Source organism: Ascaphus truei, chromosome 10, assembly GCF_040206685.1.
Source record: "Ascaphus truei isolate aAscTru1 chromosome 10, aAscTru1.hap1, whole genome shotgun sequence".
NCBI lineage: Eukaryota > Metazoa > Chordata > Amphibia > Anura > Ascaphidae > Ascaphus > Ascaphus truei.
Genome location: NC_134492.1, coordinates 12,536,770 through 12,557,393, shown reverse-complemented (window position 1 = coordinate 12,557,393; position 20,624 = coordinate 12,536,770). Strand labels below are relative to the sequence as shown.

General features: G+C 43.4%; 2 protein-coding genes across 6 annotated transcripts in view; one reads left to right on the top strand and one right to left on the bottom strand.

The window, feature by feature from the left end:
- LOC142503520 (biotin-dependent 3-methylcrotonyl-coenzyme A carboxylase beta1 subunit-like) overlaps positions 1 to 20,624 on the top strand; it is a 66,265-nt gene that overhangs the window by 38,236 nt on the left and 7,405 nt on the right. The window lies entirely within an intron of this gene.
- RPE65 (retinoid isomerohydrolase RPE65) lies at positions 4,616 to 20,132 on the bottom strand. Its single transcript, XM_075615852.1, is given in 15 exon segments — positions 4,616 to 4,910; positions 4,913 to 5,031; positions 5,963 to 6,074; positions 6,200 to 6,294; positions 6,383 to 6,497; positions 7,312 to 7,441; positions 7,918 to 8,057; positions 9,025 to 9,157; positions 11,637 to 11,718; positions 12,915 to 13,062; positions 13,658 to 13,799; positions 13,903 to 14,010; positions 15,787 to 15,937; positions 19,038 to 19,120; positions 19,977 to 20,132. Coding segments are annotated over 15 exon segments (1,803 nt in total). The 5' UTR covers positions 20,051 to 20,132; the 3' UTR covers positions 4,616 to 4,739.

The window sequence follows — 20,624 nt, the reverse complement described above, 5'->3', positions numbered from 1 at the left end:
AGCCCAAGACTACATTTTAATAGAAATGTTCCCCTCTCTCGCCTTCGATTGCACCGGAGCACGTCCACACTCCGTTGCCTTCTCAGGGACATCCGTCCCCGTCTGTGTTCTCCGTCCGGATGAGGCTATACTGCTGGGCTTGAATCTGGCCGGCCCCACGCGGACGGCGGCCATCTTGAGAGCTTTGGGGGATCTCGGCAGTAGCTGATTCTCCCGTGGCCTGTTGAGCAGCGGTCTGGGTGCTGGGGAGCTCAAGTCGGGCTGCCAATCCGGGGGTTAATCTTCTCCCCCCTTCGCCAAAATTGCGGTTGATACTGGTGTTTTTGAGAGGTATTTATGCCTAAATATATCCCTTTTTTGTGGGGCAGAGCAGACCCTGCGCCTGTTCAGCGCAAAGTCCTTCCTATGCCCTCCCCTTAATGCCATTTTTAATGAGTTTTAAAGCATCCTTTGATTTCTATAGCAGGTTTTAGCCCACCTCCCCAGCAGTGCAAGATCTTTGCAACGCTTTCCTGTTTGGGATAATTTGTTGCCAATATTCCCAGCAGCATGAGCTGCAAACTGTAACAATCGATAGTTACCGTAGTAATTTAAGGATACATTGTAGCTGCTGAGTTACACTGACTGAAGCAGCTATTATGTTAGGCCAGGCCTGCCCAACTCATAAAGTGAGAAGGGCCGAACTGCTCCAAGGAAAAAAAATTTGGGCCGCACGTGTTAAATCATCATCATCATTTCTCCTCCAGCACCTCTCATCATCATCATCCTCATATCTCCCCCAGAACCCCTCACTATCAATCTTTACGATACTCCCCATCTATCTCTCATACCCCCATCTCTCCCCCTCACCCACACAATACCCCCCTCCACATCAAACACACAATACCCCCCTCCACATAAAACATACAATACCCACCTCCACATCCCCCCAGCCCATTCCATGTCAGCATCCCCCCCCCACAAGTCAGCATCGCCCCCATGTCTCTCTTCCCTCAATATGACACTCTCCCTCTCCCCTTAATGACACTCTCTCCCCTCCCCTCAATATGAAACTCTCCCCCTCCCCTCAATATGAGACACTCTCCCCCTCCCCTCAATATGACTCTCCCCCTCCCCTCCATATGACACTCTCCCCCTCCCGTCAATATGACACTCTTTCCCCCTCCCCTCAATATGACACTCTCCCCCCCTGCAACTCACATCACACCCTCCCCCTGCAACTCACATCACACCCTCCCCCTGCAACTCACATCACTCACTTCCCCCCCCCCTGCACCTCACATCACTTCCCCCCCCTGCCCCTCACATGTCATCAGCCCAGCCCCCCCCCAGCCCGTTTTTCTCACACACACACACACACACACACACACACACACACACACACACACACACACACACACACACACACACACACACACACACACACACACACACACACACACACACCTCTTAGATCAGCTCAGCACATCCTCTCTCCCCGGTACTAAGCCCCGCCCCCGGCATGCTCTGACCTCCCCAGCAGCCTGCTATTGAAGAAAAAAAACCACACGGCTGCCGCATCCTCCTCATGCTGCTGCTGCTCCCGCGCACCGCAAAACCTGGGGGCTGGGAGGGAGAGGGAGGGAGGAGGGATGAATCGCCGCCATTTTTTTAAACTTTTTTTTTTTACATTTATTTAATTAACTGGCGCCCGGCCAGAGTCACCGCGGGCCGCACAGAGAGGCCAGACGGGCCGCATGATGTGCAGGCCTGTGTTAGGCACTCAATTAGGATACGTACAGATGAATAACAGGAGCACCAAATGATTGCCAGTTGAATGAATAATGTAGAATTATACATTCTTATTCTTATACATAAGCGGAATAAAATAGGAAAGTAGTATTGCGTCTTTAAGGTTGCAGGAAAGACGATTTCACCAGCAATAAAGGAAAGAGTTCTTTACAGTAAGGGTAGTTAAAATGGGGAATTCATTACTCATGGAAACTGTGATGATAAATACGATAGATATCTTTAAAAAACAAAACAAAAGGTTAGACATCTTTTTAGAAAGGAAAGGTATTCAGGGATATACTAAATAAGTAAACATGGGAAGGATGTTGATCCAGGGGGGAACCCCATTGCCATTATTCGGAGTCAGGAAGGAATTTTTCCCCTTTTGAGATATCGTGTCTCACTGGTGTTTTTATGCCTTACTCTCAGGGCCGGTCAGTGCAAAGGTATTTAGCGCCCTAGACGAACCTTCAGATTCCGCACCCCCCTCCGTCACACCCACAATTAACTTTCAGATTTTAATTCTATCTAACTGAAAAATATAAATGTCATACCTAATAGATTTTTTCTAACATTCATACATATTCCCCCCTCTCTCCCCCGTCATTCTCGTCTCGCCCTCTCTCCTTGTCACTCTCCCTCTCTCATTCTCTCTGACTGACACACACACACACACACACACGCCTCCAGTTACAGTATTTCCTGGTTTCTCCCCAGTTGTCCTGGCAACCTTCCCTGTGACTTGGACTGCTCCTCCTCCCCTTGTCATTTGGTGCAGTCCTACTCCTATTTCCCCTGTGACCCATGCCATATCCTGTATTTTCAGTCCATGCCTCACTGCTGCACAGGTCTCAGGTCTCAGCTCTTTTGGTAAAGTTACTGTTATTTAAATATCCCATTTGCCATGACTAGCCCCCCTTGCCTTCCATTGTTCCCAACCCCCTCCCTCAGTACTCCCTCCCCTTTTTGTTTTGTGCCCCAATAAACACTTCAGTAAATAAGAAGGCGTCTCCTTATATGGCATTGAGTTAAGTTGCCTGCATCAACTCACTTGACCGCATTGTTCCTGGGACAGAACACACACCCTCACCTCTCTCTGATCCATGCTGTTTCCTCCTCTGCTTGGCTCCACATACCTCCTCCTGATTGGCTGCCTTACCCAGCAGCAGCCAATCTGGATTGAGGAAGCTGCCCTGCTCTCTCCCTGCCAGGGAAATCCCCCTGCAGAGTTAGAAATCTGCTGCCACCCAAATTCTGCCGCCCTGCTTCTCCTGGATCAAAATACTGCAAATACAAATATAGGATACGTATCTATCTATATATTTTTCAAAACGTTGTATGTCTGTCCCAAAGGCCAATCTGATTGGTCAGTTGGTCTGTCACTCACCCTCTGGCCAATCAGATTGGTCCGTGGAGCAGCCCCGACCGCACGCCTCATTGGTCACACTCACCCACGCTGCCCGCTCCTCGGTGCCGCCGCCGCCTCACCTCTCCCCACATTCCCTCACTCCCCCCCCCCCCACACCCACGGCAAACCCCAGCCTCTGCACCGCTACCCACGGCCAGCGGCGCACGCTCCTCGGCGCCATAGCCTCACCTCTCCCCAAATTCCCCCCCCCACACCCACAGCAAACCCCAGCCTCTGCACCGTGGGGCCAGCGCCGCCCGCTCCTCGGCGCCACAGCCTCACCTCTCCTCTCCCCACATTCCCCCCCACACCCACAGCAAACCCCAGCCTCTGCACCGCTACCCACGGCCAGTGGCGCACGCTCCTCGGCGCCACAGCCTCACCTCTCCCCACATTCCCCACGCCCCCCCTCCTCCACCTCACCTCTCGACACACCGCCTCCCGCCGAGTAACCGACGCCGCCACCTCTCACACGTTGCCAGGTACCTCATCATCCCCCCGCACGCGGCCGGGCCGGGAAGCCGTAACCGCCGCCTCTCACACGTTGCCAGGTACCTCATCATCCCCCTCCCCCCCCCCGCGGCCGGGCCAGGAAACCGGGTGGCATCAGCAGCTATCACCACCCCACAACCACCCCCCCAGCGGCAGAGGTGGCGCCAGCAGGTATCGACCCCCGCGCCCGGACCAGCGGCCAGGCCGGGAAGCCGGGAGCGCGAGCAGGTATCAACAACCACCCCCCACCCCCCCTTCGTGACAGGGCAGAGGAAAAAGCAGAGGGGGGGGAAGGGGGCACACACACAACAAACTGACTGACACACGAACTGTAAAGGGGGGGGAGCTGGATTGATGGGAACGGGGGACAAACAGAGAGGGGGGAGACAGGGGAAGAGAGAGGGGGTAGACAGGGGAAGAGAGGGGGTAGACAGGGGAAGAGAGAGAGAGGGGAGGAGAGCAGGAACATTACATCCCGGGCAACGCCGGGTCTCTCAGCTAGTCGGTCATATAAATTTAGCATATGTTGAGCTTGATGGACATAGGTCTTTTTTTCAACCTCATCTACTATGTAACTATGCATATCTCATATTGTTTCACTTGTTTGAGGATTCCATATCCAGAGTAGAGCAATTTGTTTTATACAAATTATAATATAAATCATTCACACGCACATTTGTGAACATGGCTGAAAGCAGTTGGTTGCCTGAGGTAATGACGTACAATATATATATTTTTTTAATTGAAAAACATTACTTAAACTAAATGACACATCAATGCAGTTTTTGTGCATGTAATTAATGGAGATATTGTATGTATTTTTGTATTCTACAAGATTAGTCCCGTAACGATAACCAGGTTAAGTGTCATACGGAGATTACAAATTCAAAATGAGTTTCACTCGGCATTCAGTTAATACTTTACATAAATTCACACATCTCCCGATTACTTTTTGCTTTTATTCTTTCAACTGACATTTATTCCAAGAACTATACTTCTGAAAATGCTGCAGCGGTGACTCTATTCTGAAACTTACTGGGTACATATTTCTGATGAATTTATTTCTGCCTCAGGAGTCGCACAGAATCCATGCAAATAAATGACACATTGGGAAGACAAACCATTGACTTGTACTTTGTACATGCATCACTTCTAGAACCTGAGTTAAAGATGTCGATGGTCCATTGTTAATGTGATCCAGATTTCTGCTCAAGCTTTTTTGAACATTCCATGGAATGTCACTGGAATGTTGGTGTCAACTTCAGCTCTAGCAATTTCACTCATGTCCTTTGCATCCAAAATCAGGAGGAACGCTGGCTTGTGTCCCACTGCAGGGCGAACAACTACACTTAGCAGCACTCCTAAAATGCAGAATCAAAGACGTCTTTTAATTACACATTGAGTATGAAATAATTTGCTTCTAATGTTGGGAGCTATAGCCTTTTAAACCACAATTGTCTATTGATTGAATATTGTAAAGATGTCAAAATTAAAGCTGTCACTGTGTTTAAAGCAAATCTTTTGTTTTAAATGCTCATACAATCTATATTATGTTACTAAACTTGAAAGCCTATGGTTCAAGTTTGACCGGGCAAGCTGAGCATGAAGGAGTTTGTCGTGATTTGGTGCCAGTATCTGCACAGAATCATACAAAATATCGCAAGTCTTGTGACAAACACATTTCAGATATTCCTGCTGGCAGTGACACATTTAAGAGGTAAAACCTTTTTGCTTTGTTTATTTTTTATTTAATCAGACAACAATGAGTACTTTACAGCGTCAATCAAAGCGGGCGATTTTTAATTTTTTTACATTTTTAACATAGGATTGAAGCAGGGGGTCTCAGGAAATAAAACTGATTAACTTCAGCTCCGGGGACCCCCTGCTTCCGAAGATACTTACCTCCATATGGGGTGCCGGTAGCCACTCCGCTCAGCTAGCACTGTTCACATAATGACAGAGTTTCAAAGCTTCTGGGCCAATAGGAAGCTGTGACGTCATCAGGTTCAACCTTCCTATTGGCCCGTGTCACACGGGAATTTTAAACGTTGAAGCCGGGGGTCCCCGGAGCTGAAATTAACAGGGTTCAGCTCCAGAGACTCCCTTGCTTCAACCCCATGTTAAAAATTTTTTTATTAAAATAAATAAATAAGCGCATGAATCGCTCTTTTAACTGTGGGGAGAAAATGTGCCAAAACAAGCTCAACACACTTGAATCCACTTTCTATGCCAATTGCCATATTTCTAACTGAGCTACAAATAAATAATGTGTACTAAAGGGTTAATTATTACCATCGTCTTCTTCCATGGCATCAGGGCTGGAGATAAAGATGGGCTCAGAGGGGTATGAGTTCGGTTCCTTCCAAACCCAAGTTTCTTTGGTTTTAACATTCAGCTTAGAAAGCTAGAAAATAGCGCAAGGAAAAGATGTCCGTCATCTTAAATAAGTTCATGTATCATATGGAAAGGATGCTGCTCCATTTATAAAACGGCAACATTTTGCACTAATGCAATATTTCCTTTGCTTACCCTGTCTGGCACGAAATGATTCAATCCAAGTCCGTATGCGTATGTGTACGCTTTCCCACCATATTTCTTATAATTGATTTGTGGAAACTCAAAGGCTGTTGGGATAAGGGCAACAGATCAGTGGCTGCGATTTTTTTGGCTTCTTTTCCATGGTGTCAAATAAAGTTTCAATAAGTTTCCTACCTTGGCGAGGACCTGAGAAAAGAACCTCTGGTTCTAGCCAAATGGTTTCATCGCTGCGCAACACAGCGGTGGCTGTTGTGTAGGGCAAAGTTATTAGGTTCTTACCGGTGTCACTCTAGAATTAACAAACATACATCAGGTTAAAGGGGAGACAAGCATATTACGAAGATTACTCTCCATGTGCATTTCAGTTCTATCAAGTAAAAAGGGAATTATAGCAAACTCATTTTTTCTTATAGCTGGATTTACAAAATGGTACGATTCTAGAAGTTGGAAGACACCTAACAGCCCAGTCACTTAGTAAACAGCACTTTACTGCTTTGTAGATATAGGCCCTAACACATGGGTGCTTAATTCCAGTCCTCAAGCTCTCTCTCCCACGAGGACTATGACCCATATTTACTAATCCATGCTATCAATAAAATGCCTTTCAGCCCGTAAAGCAGCTTATGGCATATTCAAGTAAATTGTCTTTTGGAACCACGACACTTATTAAACACGGACTTCTACGCATTAATGTAGACAATCGTATTTAAGCGAATTCAGCTTTCAAATAACGTCTACATTTTATGCTATTACTCCTATACAGCTAACTCTTATATAGAGCCATTTTGTAAACTTATAATGAATAAATCTTAAAAACTGCATTTGTAGATGCTGAAATTTAGATCACCGCTGAAATAACACTTGACATTCTTGTTAAGAAATATGTTGTGTAACATTGCAAATAACTAATATACAATATAGAATCCTAATTTAGGCAGTTTTGTTAATGCAGCAAAGCATGTACATAAACATAAATCTGTCATGGATAAAAGGAATAACCTTTTATGTATCAATATATTTCCGAGCAATGCAATGCAGAAATACCAGCAAGCAAAGGATTTCATAAGTGTTTTCCAAAATCAATCGGTGTGTGGAACACATACCTTCTGAATATCTAATGGCAGAACATATCTACGCACTTCTGGCTGAGGGGCTTTTTGAGCTTGTTTCTTCACTTCTTCCCAATTTTCACGTAAATTAGCCAGGTACAAGTAATTGTAAACAAACTCAAACCTACACAGAGAAAAAAAACAAAGTGGGTATTCAATCATGAAGGTCCCGTTGTAATAATGCTTACTTGTAAATTAAAGATGTATCCAATAATCCATGGATTCTCAGCTCCAGTCTGCAAGACCCCACAACAGGTCAGGTTTTCAGAATAGCCCAGCTTCAGCACAGGTGCTCAGTCTTTGATTGATACCACCTGTGCTGAAGTTGGGTTATCATGAAACCTGACCTGTTGAGGGGCTTTGAGGACTGAAGTTGAGAGCCCCGGCACTATTCCAGCTATCATTTTGATAGATTATTCCCACCTGTAACAGATCACACAACTCACTTCGTTCCATATGGCTTGTTTATAAAGAATTGTGAAGGCCCAACTACTCTAGTTCAGAGGCAGGCATTGTATCTATTCCCCCCCCCCCCCTTTGTACGTAAGGATGAACACAATAATACACAATCTTACATAAAACATATAGACGTGATATTACCCTTTCCAGCAGCACAGGTCCACAACGAGGAAGCCATTGTCTTCATACGTATTAATGTGATGGAATACGTTGAATGCTGATGTCCTGTATTTGATATTGAGGTATTCTCCTGTATGTTTTTCTGCCACGTGCATCCACACCTAAGGTAAAAAAGAAACCACTTTCAGAGAGAGTAGTTCCATTGTGTTTCTAATTGTTTGGCTGCTTAGTGTATGGCAACAAATTAGGGAAAGTCTTTCAAGAGAGTTGGGTACCCTTGTATTCCAGGCACTGGTCACTGTGTATTAAACTCTTCACATTGAGAGAGGTGTGGATGCTTTATATTAAATTAAACATTAATAGTGTGGATGTTCTCTGTCACAAACACTGGAAACTGCAGCACACTAATAAATCAATGTTTACACTACAGGGCCAAGGCCACTGACATGGGGGAGGGGGGAGCTGGGATTATTGTCCAGGTTTGGCGGGGCAGTGTGGCCACACAACAGGCATTCACCCACCACCTGACTGACCCCCCTTTGACAGGATGAAAGCACCCTCCTCAATGCTCAATAATCCGGAGCCCAAGTCAAGACTTCAGAGGGCGCCTGGCTGACCCATTACAAACACTGCGATCACTTGTAATGTAACATAACCGTGTTAAACTCTGAAACTATGCTTTACTTATAAGTCTGAGATCTGACAGGTGGCAGGTTCATAGGATCGAAATCTGAAGATCGCGAACTTCAACGTTTGTTCCGAACTTTGAGTCAAACGGATGAACTTTCAAATCAGTTAGATTTGTTACAAAACCAGAGGGAGGTTCACTTTTGAATTTTTTTCCATTTTATTTTTTCGAAACTTTGCATTTTTGCATTTTCCAATTAAAAAACCTCTCCAATTTTTGTAAATGTTTGAAAAATTAGAAAAACATTTCCTGCTTATTTTGCATTTTTTCACCCGTTATTTAAAAAAAAAAAAAAAAATCAGTCAAGTTTCAGAAAAAACAAAAAAGTTTGCGACCCTAAACCCCAGCGAAAGTTCCCCCCCTCCCTGAGAGCTCCGTGTTAATCACTGCATGCACCTAATTTAACAGTGCGAACATGGCGGGAAACGGTTCACACTCACGCCCATTGTTTCATGTGACTCGAAGCAATCCATGTAGTTGGCTCCCCAAATACTCCATGCAGAGAGGAACTTGAGCAGGTTGATTTTCACTGGTTGCTCTACAAAGACTAAATAGTTTGGAGTCATACCGAAGCTGTGAGGGAAACGAAAAGTCACCAGAAAATGTGTTCTGTTTCAGAGAATCAAGTCTGCACAACATATATTGGTTAGATGAGGCTGTGGAAGGCAAGCTATTTCCCTTGCTAAAACAGCAACTTGTTGTCTTGTTTTGTACTGCCAGGTATGAGCAGGGCAAATACTCAAGTACAATTAATTCACCAACAGTGAAAAGTATACCAAGCATTTTGAGACATAAAAATTTAAAAATATTAGTGATGTTCAACAAGCGTGTTAGCAAACGTCTTTTTAAAAAAAATGTTCAACTCATATGAGCAAGTCAAATCTATTGCCGGCTATTCAGAATAACCATTATTCATCAGGAAAATATGTTCCCACTCCATTTCCTGTTTTGTATTAAAATAATGATTTGGCTGTGAAGATAACGCAATATTGTGCTCTGGGAGTTTTAGATGGCACAAAAAGATGAATAAAAATAGTATGCCCTTCACAGAACAAAGCGATTATCTTAATGACATACATACATCTAATTGGTTATTAATCTTTATACAGCCTGGAAATACAGTAGGAGTTTATGTTGGGCTGCGTGTTTATAAACTATTGCAATGCCATATATTTTTGTTCAGTACAAACAAAGCATGTTTACAAATCAAAGTACATTAGTGTTTTTAAGTCTGATATCATTGATGTAACATGTCAATTTAAATAAAACAGAACTAAGGATTGCAAAAATGTCAAATCTAAGTTGTTACATAATACTATCCTATGTGCATCAGTAAATGCCTCCCATGACAATGCATCTGATCTCCGACATGCTATTAGAGAAGGTTGGGGTTCCTTACAATGTATCTGATCTCAGACGCGCTATTAGAGAGGGTCGGGGTTCCTTACAATGTATCTGATCTCAGACACGCTATTAGAGAGGGTTGGGGTTCCTTACAATGCATCTGATCTCAGACGTGCTATTAGAGAGGGTTGGGGGTTCCTTACAATGTATCTGATCTCAGACGCGCTATTAGAGAGGGTTGGGGTTCCTTACAATGCATCTGATCTCAGACGTTCTATTAGAGAGGGTTGGGGTTCCGCAGAATTTCACAATATAATTATAGGGTTCTTTAATCAAATTTTTTTTAAAAACCACAGCCATAACCATTACTCGGTGCAAGCTGACACAAATGACACCAAAGTGGCAACAACCACTATAAAGTAACCAGCTACATCAATACAAAATGCTACATACAGTACTCTATGATGAACTCCACTTTGTAGTAGATAATAGTTAGCTAATTACAGTGCTCTGGCAATGTACTCTTCAGTGTGTTGTGAAAATCATCAAAAAGGCATCTCCTTGCGCCTCCTCCATGATCGGCTTGTACGCTGGAAACTTGATCACGCTGATGTGACCCCGATTGCAGCATATAAGAGGATATTCAAAAGACAAAAAATAAACGAGGACACACTCCAAAGAATTCTCAGGAAACCGAATTAGATCAAATAAAACATAGTGTAGATCATCAGGTGAGTATAAAGAAAACCCCTCTCCTGTGTGTTCTGCGCTCCCACTACGTTTCCTCAAGAATGCAAAAAAAGTAGCGTATTTGTTATACCTACGTGAGGATTTAAATGATACTATACTTTATTTTTTCACATTCGGATTCCTTGGATTGCTGCTCTGTTGATTTTTTCGTCTTTTGAATGTCCACTTTTTAGTACACTGCACTGATCCCTAGTATGTGCAAAGGGAATCAAATGCTACAAATACACATTGCAATGTTGCATGTTAAGTGCAACCTTTCACGTTCTTTACAACGAGATCTCAAATGTCTTGCCGCTAAAAATACAAATAATTGTATCTACCATGCACCACCAGGAGTGATACAATGATGGTAGGATCTCTCAATTATTTGTTTTAATTAATTCAATTATTGTGTTATACTACTGAATGCACTGCTGTGTATGTGTTTAATGTCTAAATAATACCATTCCAATCCACACTTGCAGAGCTGCAGTTGAAGGCTGGATCCTAACTTAATTCTGACCATAAACAGAAAGGCAAACCAGTTGTGTTTTGTACTTAGACATGCGGAAGATGTTTTTAGCATGCTCGCGAGGATTTAGTAGTGCAACAAAAGAAAGGGTTATTTACAGTAATGGCAGATACAATGTGGAATTCATTAACCCATGGAGACTGTGTTGGCAGATACAATAGATATCAGAAAAAAGATTGGACATCTTGTTAGAAAGGAAAGGTATACAGGGATATATCAAATAAGTTAACATGGGAAAGATGTTGATCCAAGGAGTAATCTGATTGACATTATTTGGAGTCAGGAAGAAATTTATCTTTCCCCTTCAAAAAATTGGATAAAGAGTCACTCGTTTTTTTGTTTTTGTTTGTTATCCTCTGGATCAATACACCACACTTGATTTTGTTGTTACTAATGAACACGAACATGTGACATTGCTCAATAGAACATAACATGGATGTGGGTTACCTGTGAACATAGGAGGGCTTAAACCTCTCACTGCAAGGGAACTGAACAACAACCTTTGCTTTAGTTACTGGATCCTCTTTGTCTGAAATATAAAAAATATTGTGTTAACTGATATCATTCTACACCCCAGAGGGGGGCAGCTTTTGATTAAAACTCAATGCATTGCAAATCCCAAGGCTCAACAAAGTATCCGGCCGCTTCTCCTCTTACTGTGCACCCCACAACTGGAATAATCTAACAGAGACTCCCCAAACCACCACCAGTCTAAATTCTTTCAAAACTAAAGCCGTCTCACATTTTAATCTGGTCTGTAACTGTTACATACGCCTACAACATATATTATTTCTTACTGTGCATGCAATGTCCTGTATATAATGTATAACCCTGCTCACTTATGTTACTATGTATTTGTAACCATGTATTTGTCATCATAACTCTGTGCCCAGGACATACTTGAAAACTAGAGGTCACTCTAACTGTATTACTTCCTGGTAACACATTTTATAAATAAATCCTTAAATCCTTAATTACTGCCTGCTGCTTCTTTATCTGGGGGATGGAGGCCAATATTACGCGACTTTCATGCCATAAATCCTGAATGGCTACTTGCTTAGAAAAGATCGGGCAGTTTATGGCATGTCGTTTAAAACAACAACAGATACATGTTAATCCTAGTTAGATTTTAGGGTAGCAAATAAATAGAGGTAGAGAAATAAAGCTGAGTTTCAAAAAAGGGCAGTTGCCCCCCTTGTTCGTATGGTAGCCCATGGTGGGTAATATTAATATATCTGTTAATGATTAAGTGGGGCTTCAGGTTGAAGGATAGATTGTAAGCTCTGCGGGCAGGGTCTCCCTTTACCTTATGTTGTCATTTACCTGTTGCGCTTATCCCCTTGGTTTGCAATTTATATACCTGGTATTGTCATTGTGTAAAGTGCTGTGTACATTATTGGTGCTATATAAATAAAATCATACATACAAGGATACCAAAAAACAAAAACAGTTTACATTCACATAGTATGTATTTTTACACCAAATCTCCCATTTGGTGACCAAAACTGCCCATTCCGCCAGCAATAAATGATTCTTCACTCTGTTGGGACTCTTGAAAACACAGTGAACAATTCCCCTGTAGCATTGTATTACGGGCATCCTCCCTCTTCCTGCGGGTACCGCCTAACTTTATAACATAGTGATAATCCCTTAATCCCTCCATAGCTGGGCTCACGCCTGCCCTAGTGGTGGGAAGTGTCTCAGGTTACTGTAACAGGAACACACCTGCTTGAAGAGGAGGCATTTTGACGATATTGTAGGCAAAAGCAAAATGTTTTCCAAAGCAGTTCCCAATATTGTACACGGTGCCATCGTTTTCGATGTGAGGATGGGCTGTAACTCCGTTGATGGAGACATAGTTACAGAGATCCACCTGCACAATGGTATTAGTAAAGATATTCTTGAAATAAACATTTAATTACAGATGTCATTGTCACCATATAAGGCAGGGGTTGCCAACTCCAGTTGTCAAGCACCCCCAACAGGTCAGGTTTTAAGGATATTCCTGCTTCAGCACAGGTGGCTCAAGCAGTCGCTCAGTCAAAGACTGAGCCACCTGTGCTGAAGCTGGGACTGGTTGAGCCACCTGTGCTGAAGCAGGGAAATCCTTAAAACCTGACTTGTTGGTGGCCCTTGAGGACTGGAGTTGGCCACTCGTGGTCTATACTTTAAAATACCGAATGATGTCAACTCCTGCCCTGTAGCTTGCATCAGTAATTTCCATGGCTGCCTTAGATGCATTCTCACAGTTAGTCAACAGCTACTTCGTAATTAAACATAAACACTAGACTGCTGAATTAATTTTATTATTATGCAAAGAAGTAATGCAGCCATCTTAAGTATGACCCACAGGAAGCTGCAGCGATTCAGCTTCGAAGAGACCAGTTTGTATAACTGGTTTATTTGTTGAAGAATGAACGCACAATCACCTTCAACCGTTTCAATAATCATGTGGTAAATGCAAATACCCTTTTAATGGTCTCCAGGGTCTCTGGGTTAACCTTTGTTATATAATTGGTCTCCGTGCAGGCGTAATAGTCTTCCCCCACCGGATACACATTAACCAGGGCATTATCCGTAATTTCCAAGCCTTTGAAATACGAAAAAAACCTACATAGAAAAGTGAACATATATTATCTTATCTCTCCCCCTGACTGTGTTGTAATTTAATATAATCACATTACTTTATCAGATAGCTTTGGTTTTGTGTTACCTGGAAAATATATTCTTGCATGGATCAGGGTACGCAAAAGTGCCAAATTCTGTAATGACAATGCGCTTCTCCGTCATTGCTCGGACATAAGCATCAGTGCGCACAAACCTACAAACAAAACGGAAAAGTTCTCCTTATTTCACTTAAAGCAGTAATCCAAGCAGTCTATTTTTCTTTTGTGTGAAGCAGGGGGTCTCTGAGCTGAACCCCGTTAATTTCAGCTGCTGCCCCCCTCTGCTTCCCGAGATACAGCCCTCCGAAGGGGGTGCCGGTACCTCCTGCAAGTTTAAAGCTCCTGCATCACGCGGGCCAATAGGAAGTCGCGCTGGCTGATGTCACGGCTTCCTATTGGCCCGCAGGGTGCGGAAGCTTTGAAAAGCATTACGTGAAACCCCGCTAGCAAGCCAGAGCGACTACCGGCACCCTCTACGGAGGTAAGTATCTCCGGAAGCAGGGGTCCCCGGAGCTGAAATTAATGGGGTTCAGCTCCGGAGAACCCCTGCTTCAATCTCATGTGTAAAACGGAAAAGGAGGAAAACAAAATGTCCAATTTGGATCGACGCTTGAAGCAAAACAAAAACCACACACACCTCTTATTTGACACAAGGGGTCCCCCGGAGTTGGGCCCTGGGCTCTCCAAGCTACAGGGACCCGAGATATTTAATTTCACCAATAGAAACCTGTGACAGCATCAGATGACATTGCAGCTTCTGTTTGGGTGGCCCCTCAGCCGTCTTTGGGTGACACCGGAGACAAATTTTTCCTTGCAAGTACCGGCAATGTATACATTATATGTCCTGGAAATCGTGGTGGTCTCCTAGCTTTGAGTGTTGAGGTCCAGTTCTGGAGGACCCCCTGAGTTTATATAAGATTTTTTTTTTTATGTTTATTTTGAGAGTCACAGTCCACACTGATCATAATTTTATGCATTTAATTTTAAAAGACCTCTGCTTGCCCTTTCCAAAGCTTTTATTTCATTTTTTACCTGATGCTTCCTCCAGGACATATAAGCGTTTTAAATATTATGTGTCCGGGAGGTTAAAATGAAGCATAATGCAGTCTATAGGTTACTATGGTAACATACAGAAGCAAGGTATTAAGAAAATCATGTTTCATGATGTATGCATGTTCCATTAACCTAGTTCTGATGCGGTATTGAGATATAGATCGTTTTATGTTCAGAATTGTATTTATTATATATATTTTTTAGATTTAGTGATGCAGTATCAGCTATTGTTTGCACGTTGTATTTCAGGTACAACAAAGTAATAACAGATTCAGACAAAATACTGAGAAATGTTATAGTTTGTGTCAGAATGTAACACATGCTTTTATTGTCACACTACAAATCCACGGGCAGAATGCCACCAGCGCACACAGTATCAAGTACACGCAGTGCCGGAATACCCACTATGCACGTGCCTAGGGACCTGCAGCGTCACATTGTCATGGCGATGCCACAATGCCGCAATGTCATAACACTGCAGGAGGATGGTTGCCTCGAGGAAAGGCCCCCACAGTCTTGGTGTCTAGGGGCCCCAGAGGGTCTTAATCCAGCACTGAGCACACAGTATATTCTTCACTGTTGTACCAGTGTGTGTTTGTAAAAGAGTACACAACGCAGCAATGATTCCACTAATGCAGCAATCAGTTATACAGCAACTCCCAACAGCCTTCATATTATCTTTACAATGTTCTTATTATTTCACACCTCTCTGATAACTCATGCAGAGTTGCATTAAATACCCACTTAGGGCGAAAAGGGTAAGTCCAGAGACGCTGTGGAGAGTAAGTGGAGCTGGGCGTATGACTTCACACAGAATTACAAGACCCCTAGCACTATAGAGGTTTAAAGACCTGCTAGCTGGTGTGTGTTGCACGTACTTTCGATGATATGTAACTTGCCCCTCCTTTAAGTCAAACTTGTGGAGAAGGGCTTGGCCGTCAAACAAGTGATAGTACTGTTCAGAGCCAACTTCAAATAATCCAGGTCCACATCTCAGGAGGCTGCCCGATAGCCACAGAGGCAACCTGCCTGACCACAAGAGAGAAAAGCAACGGGATACATTAATGTGATAAAGCATACACATTGGATCAAAGCGACAAGCCCTGCATACAAGCTGGATCACAGGAGATATTATTAACCTGTTCACGGTCAGAGGGCCCAGCAACATCCTCTCTGGCAGCGAAGTGGTTAAACCGGTGCTATTTTGTCACTTGCCTGTATGCAAAGCTGTGACTTCAGCAAACAGATAAGAGAACCAATGAAATGACAAGTAAAGATGGATCCATAACAGAGGTATTATTATTCCCCTCCAGAACACGGCAATATTATTGCTAAAGAGTAGAGAAGGAGGTGGCCAACTCCACTCCTCAAGTGCCACCAACAATGAAAGCGCCACCTGTGCTGAAGCGGGGATATCCTGAAAACCTGACCTGTTGTTAGCCCTTGAGGATTGGAGTTGGCCACGCCTGGAGTAGACTAATATAATCTCTCTATCATCATGGTTACGATACCCGTAAGAAGCAGTTTCTTCTTGTTTCATGCAAAAACATTCTGTTATTATAACAGTTACAGGAAGGAGGTGAAATTCGGTTCATTTAACTACTTTGCCATAGAAAATGACTATTTACACGGTGACAGTATTTTTCTTCTACCGTATTAACAAACCTGCTTTCATTGCAGCCATTGAAACAAAACAAATCAAGCAACCTAACCCCGTCTCTTTGTATATGTTATATAAGTGGTCATTTTGTGCTCTAATTGTATGGTTAATTCTATTTAATAAAACCCGGCCACTAGTAATATAGGGTTGGTAAAAAAAAAAAAAAAACAATGAAGGGAGCTTGGCCAGCTAATTAATACTTCAAAGCCAATAATTTATATATAAAAAAAATAATGTTTTCAAACCACCAGTGATGTGGGTAAACTAGAAAATGTGTCTAAAAGTCCTTTTGAGATATTTCCTTGACATTTTTACAAATTCAACAGAGTTGGTTTAATAAAATACGGCAGGCATAAACTTATAGGCGCTGTCCATGTTAAAATGGATAAGCAAAAGGTGTCACTGTGTGCTCATTTGCATGTCATTTCCCAGAATCCCTGGCTGCAGTGGAAGCACTGTATGCTAAGAGCTAATGGGGAATAGCAGACGTGTCTGTGATCACAAGTAATATTCTAATAAAATTGTAATGTCCAACTGATTTTAATGTTAACCCTTTCACTTTCTAGCTGCCTCTGGACTCTTTTTTGGCCGAATCCTTAGGACAGGCCGCGCTGAGCCGTGCGGACGCTCAGCGCTGAGACCCTGCATCCTCAATGAGGATGCCTTGAGAGGGGGCTCACGTGAGCGTCCGCAGGCGTGCTGAGGCTTTGGAATTTTCAGCCGACAGCCAAGCTGTTTTTCAGCGCGCTGTCGGCTGAAAACATCCAATCAGCGCGGAGCTGCGTCAACGCCACGGCGCCGTGATGTCGGCACCGTGACGTCGGTGCGTCGCGGGCGATTGGCCCAGCGACGTCACTGCCCCGCCTCCCTCAGTCTCCCCCCGCTTCCGATCGCGCCCGCTGGCTCGCCTGCATGGGCATGAAATCGTGCAGATTTCAGCAGGCGAGCCTCAGCGTCAGCGCGGCGCAACCCTCTATGGCCCCAGCCTTACTAAGCTACATTACAACTCAATAGGATGGTTATTTCATGACTAGTAAGGGTTTTTCAAAATACTGATGTGTAAATCACAATGGTATTTCTTTTTAAATCCACCTTACATCATTAATTCTGCTACACATGCCCAGACAGGCTTTATGGCAGGTAAAAGTTCAGCTTTGCTTAGAAATAAGTGCAAGAGTTACAATAACATGAAAGTACTTCGCATATCTACCTTTTCAACAGATGTTAATTTCCGACCTTAATAAAAAAAATATAGGTCTGAAAGCCTAATTATCACAAGCAGAACAATAATTATGAGAGCATGCATAATTAATACTTCTGTTGCTTGCTCCTGAAAGTATACAGCCCCAAGGTCTACATCAGGGGTGGGCAACTCTGGTCCTCATGGGCCACCAACAGGTCAGTCTTGGACTGAGCCACAAATTGAGCCACCTGTGCTGAAGCAGGGATATCCTGAAAACCTGACCTGTAGGTGGCCCTTGAGGACTGGCGTTGCCCACCCCGGGTTTACATGCACCAAGTGTTGTTAAATTCGGGAACATAACGTGACGTTACCTAAAGCAGGAAGGGACGTTATGTTCTCGGAGATAACGCTGTATCCACGAAGCACATTATATGCACATTCCACGTGTGTATTATATCATTATTATAGAGTTAAAGCAGCAATCCCATTAGGGATTAAGCTTACATGAACCTGGAGCTAAATCGGCGCTCCTCCAGCGTCTGGGGACCACCTGGCTGCGGAGTTGCAGGCATTTTGTTTTTGCCGCTTTTGATACTTAAAAAAACAAAAAACCTATGGCCGCGGCGTCACCTATAGAAAGCCACATGATCTCACCCATGACATTGCAGGTTTTCCATTGGCCGCTGGAGTGAGCCTTGACCCCATACCCACTTTGAGGATCTTCTAGTTTGCCAGTTGACCCCGGACTTGCCACTACTGGATCCTCACAGTTCAGGTGACATAAAAGTAGGCGGCCTTTAACATCACATTATGTTATATACGTTACATTATATAATGTTACGTTATCGTCCAATAACACACCATTTTGCCAGTCTTGGCGTTACTCCTATCTAGACCCCCAACATAGGGCTTTTGCTGGAGTGGAGATAGACGAGAGTGAAATAACTACGTTTAAATCATGTCCAATGGTGGCGTTACACCCAGTGGCGGATTTACAAAACTGCCGCCCTTAGGCACTTACCTCCAGAGCTCCTCCTTCCACGTCAAATGAAGCTGCGACGTCGCTGAAGGGCGGCATGAAGGAGAAGGTAAGAACTTTAGCAAAGTCCTCTGCTCTCCCCCGGCAACCGGAGAGGAAGAAAGTGTGTGTGTGTGTGTGTGTGTGTGGCACTAGCTGTACCTTCCTCTCACTAACTATTCTTGTATACAGAATGTACTGCGTGTATGCCTGTTTACGACGAGAGAAGCATATTCATGTATGACATTGTCACACAAAGTACACTAACCAGTAATATGAGCGGTCATTGGGGAAGCCAACTCCTCTGCCGTGTCATACAGCTTCTTGTACCCCGCGGCCGGGTGCTCCACGCTACAAAAACCACACTTTATGTTATTAAAGACAAGAGACAAGACATACAAAATGGACATGGACAATTTGCAAATATGTTATTGTCTCCAATACATAAACTGGTAGGCACTAGGCTGCTGCACAAACCCACCTTTTCAGGTTACACGTACTGTACTTTGTTACATTTACCGCTTGACTGCTTAAAGCAGGGGTGCTGAACTCCAGTCCTCAAGCCCCCCAACAGGTCAGGTTTTCAGGATATGCCATCTTCAGCAAAGGTGGCTCAGTCAGCTCAGTCGAAGACTGAGCCTCTGATTGAGCAACCTGTGCTGAAGCAGAGACTGAAAGAGAAACCTGTACTAAAGTAGGGATATCCTGAAAACCTGACCAGATGGGGGTGCTTGAGGACTGGAGTTTAGAAGCCCTGAATTATATTTTCTCTCACACTTTGCATTGATTTACAATATGCTGCTTTTGCAAAAGCTTCCCTGCTCTTCTCTGCTAAATAAAAAAGGTACTGTTATATATTTCTATCTTAGATGAGTAACCAACGCTAGTTCTCTTTGGCTACTAACGAGTCAGGTTTTCAAGATATCCCTGCTTCAGCACAGGTAGCTCAACCAGTGGATCAGTCAAAGACTAAGCCATCTGTGCTGAAATAGGGATATCCTGAAAACCGGACCCGTTGGAAGCCCGCGAGGACTAGAGTTGGCTACAGCAGAGTTAAATTATTCCAAATTTGAAAGCTCTGAATCAACTCAGGTCATTTTCTTCATAACAGAATAAAAACAAATGATATCCGTTTTGTTAAAACAAAAAAAAATTACTTGGGAGTGTTTGATGCATCACTCGCACACACTCACTGAATGTTACTTACCAATGTGACATTCTCTCTCCTGTGAAGAAGCAAACTCTCTGGAAGTGAGGTTGTGAAAATTGGGCCTCTTGCATTTATAGGGACTTTTGATTTCTTTCAAGAGAATAATCGTCTTAATGAGTTGCACTAGCCAATCAGTATGGAAACAGGGAACAGAAGTGGCTTTGAGAACTGGAATTCTCTTGATGCATTTTTTTTCTCCCTTAGTTTATTTTTTTGCCCTTGCTTTTTGCACAAGGAAAGTCTTTGAGATGTTTTTTTTTTTTTTTTTGTAGTTCTAAATCCTTTTAAACCACTACTGGATTAAAAGAAATAATTGAGGGAAAGAATTCAGTCACGCAGTGCGAAATGCGATTTTACATACCAATTGCTCGTCACACGATAACAAAATAATTCATACAATGGCACCCTCTGCTTTCCAGTGCCCTGCAATATGAATTTGCCTCAAGCTGCATACATCATCCACAAAGTTAAAAACAATTTTTTCTTTTATGGCTTCCATTGGGACTTTACAGTTATCCATTATTCATAGCGTTTTATCTATATTAATCCTGGATCTGTTGTAAATTGTTATACCTTTTACATTGACCAAAGCAAGTTCAATGAGGAAATGATAGCGTAGGGCTTGCTGGAGTACAGAACTTTCCA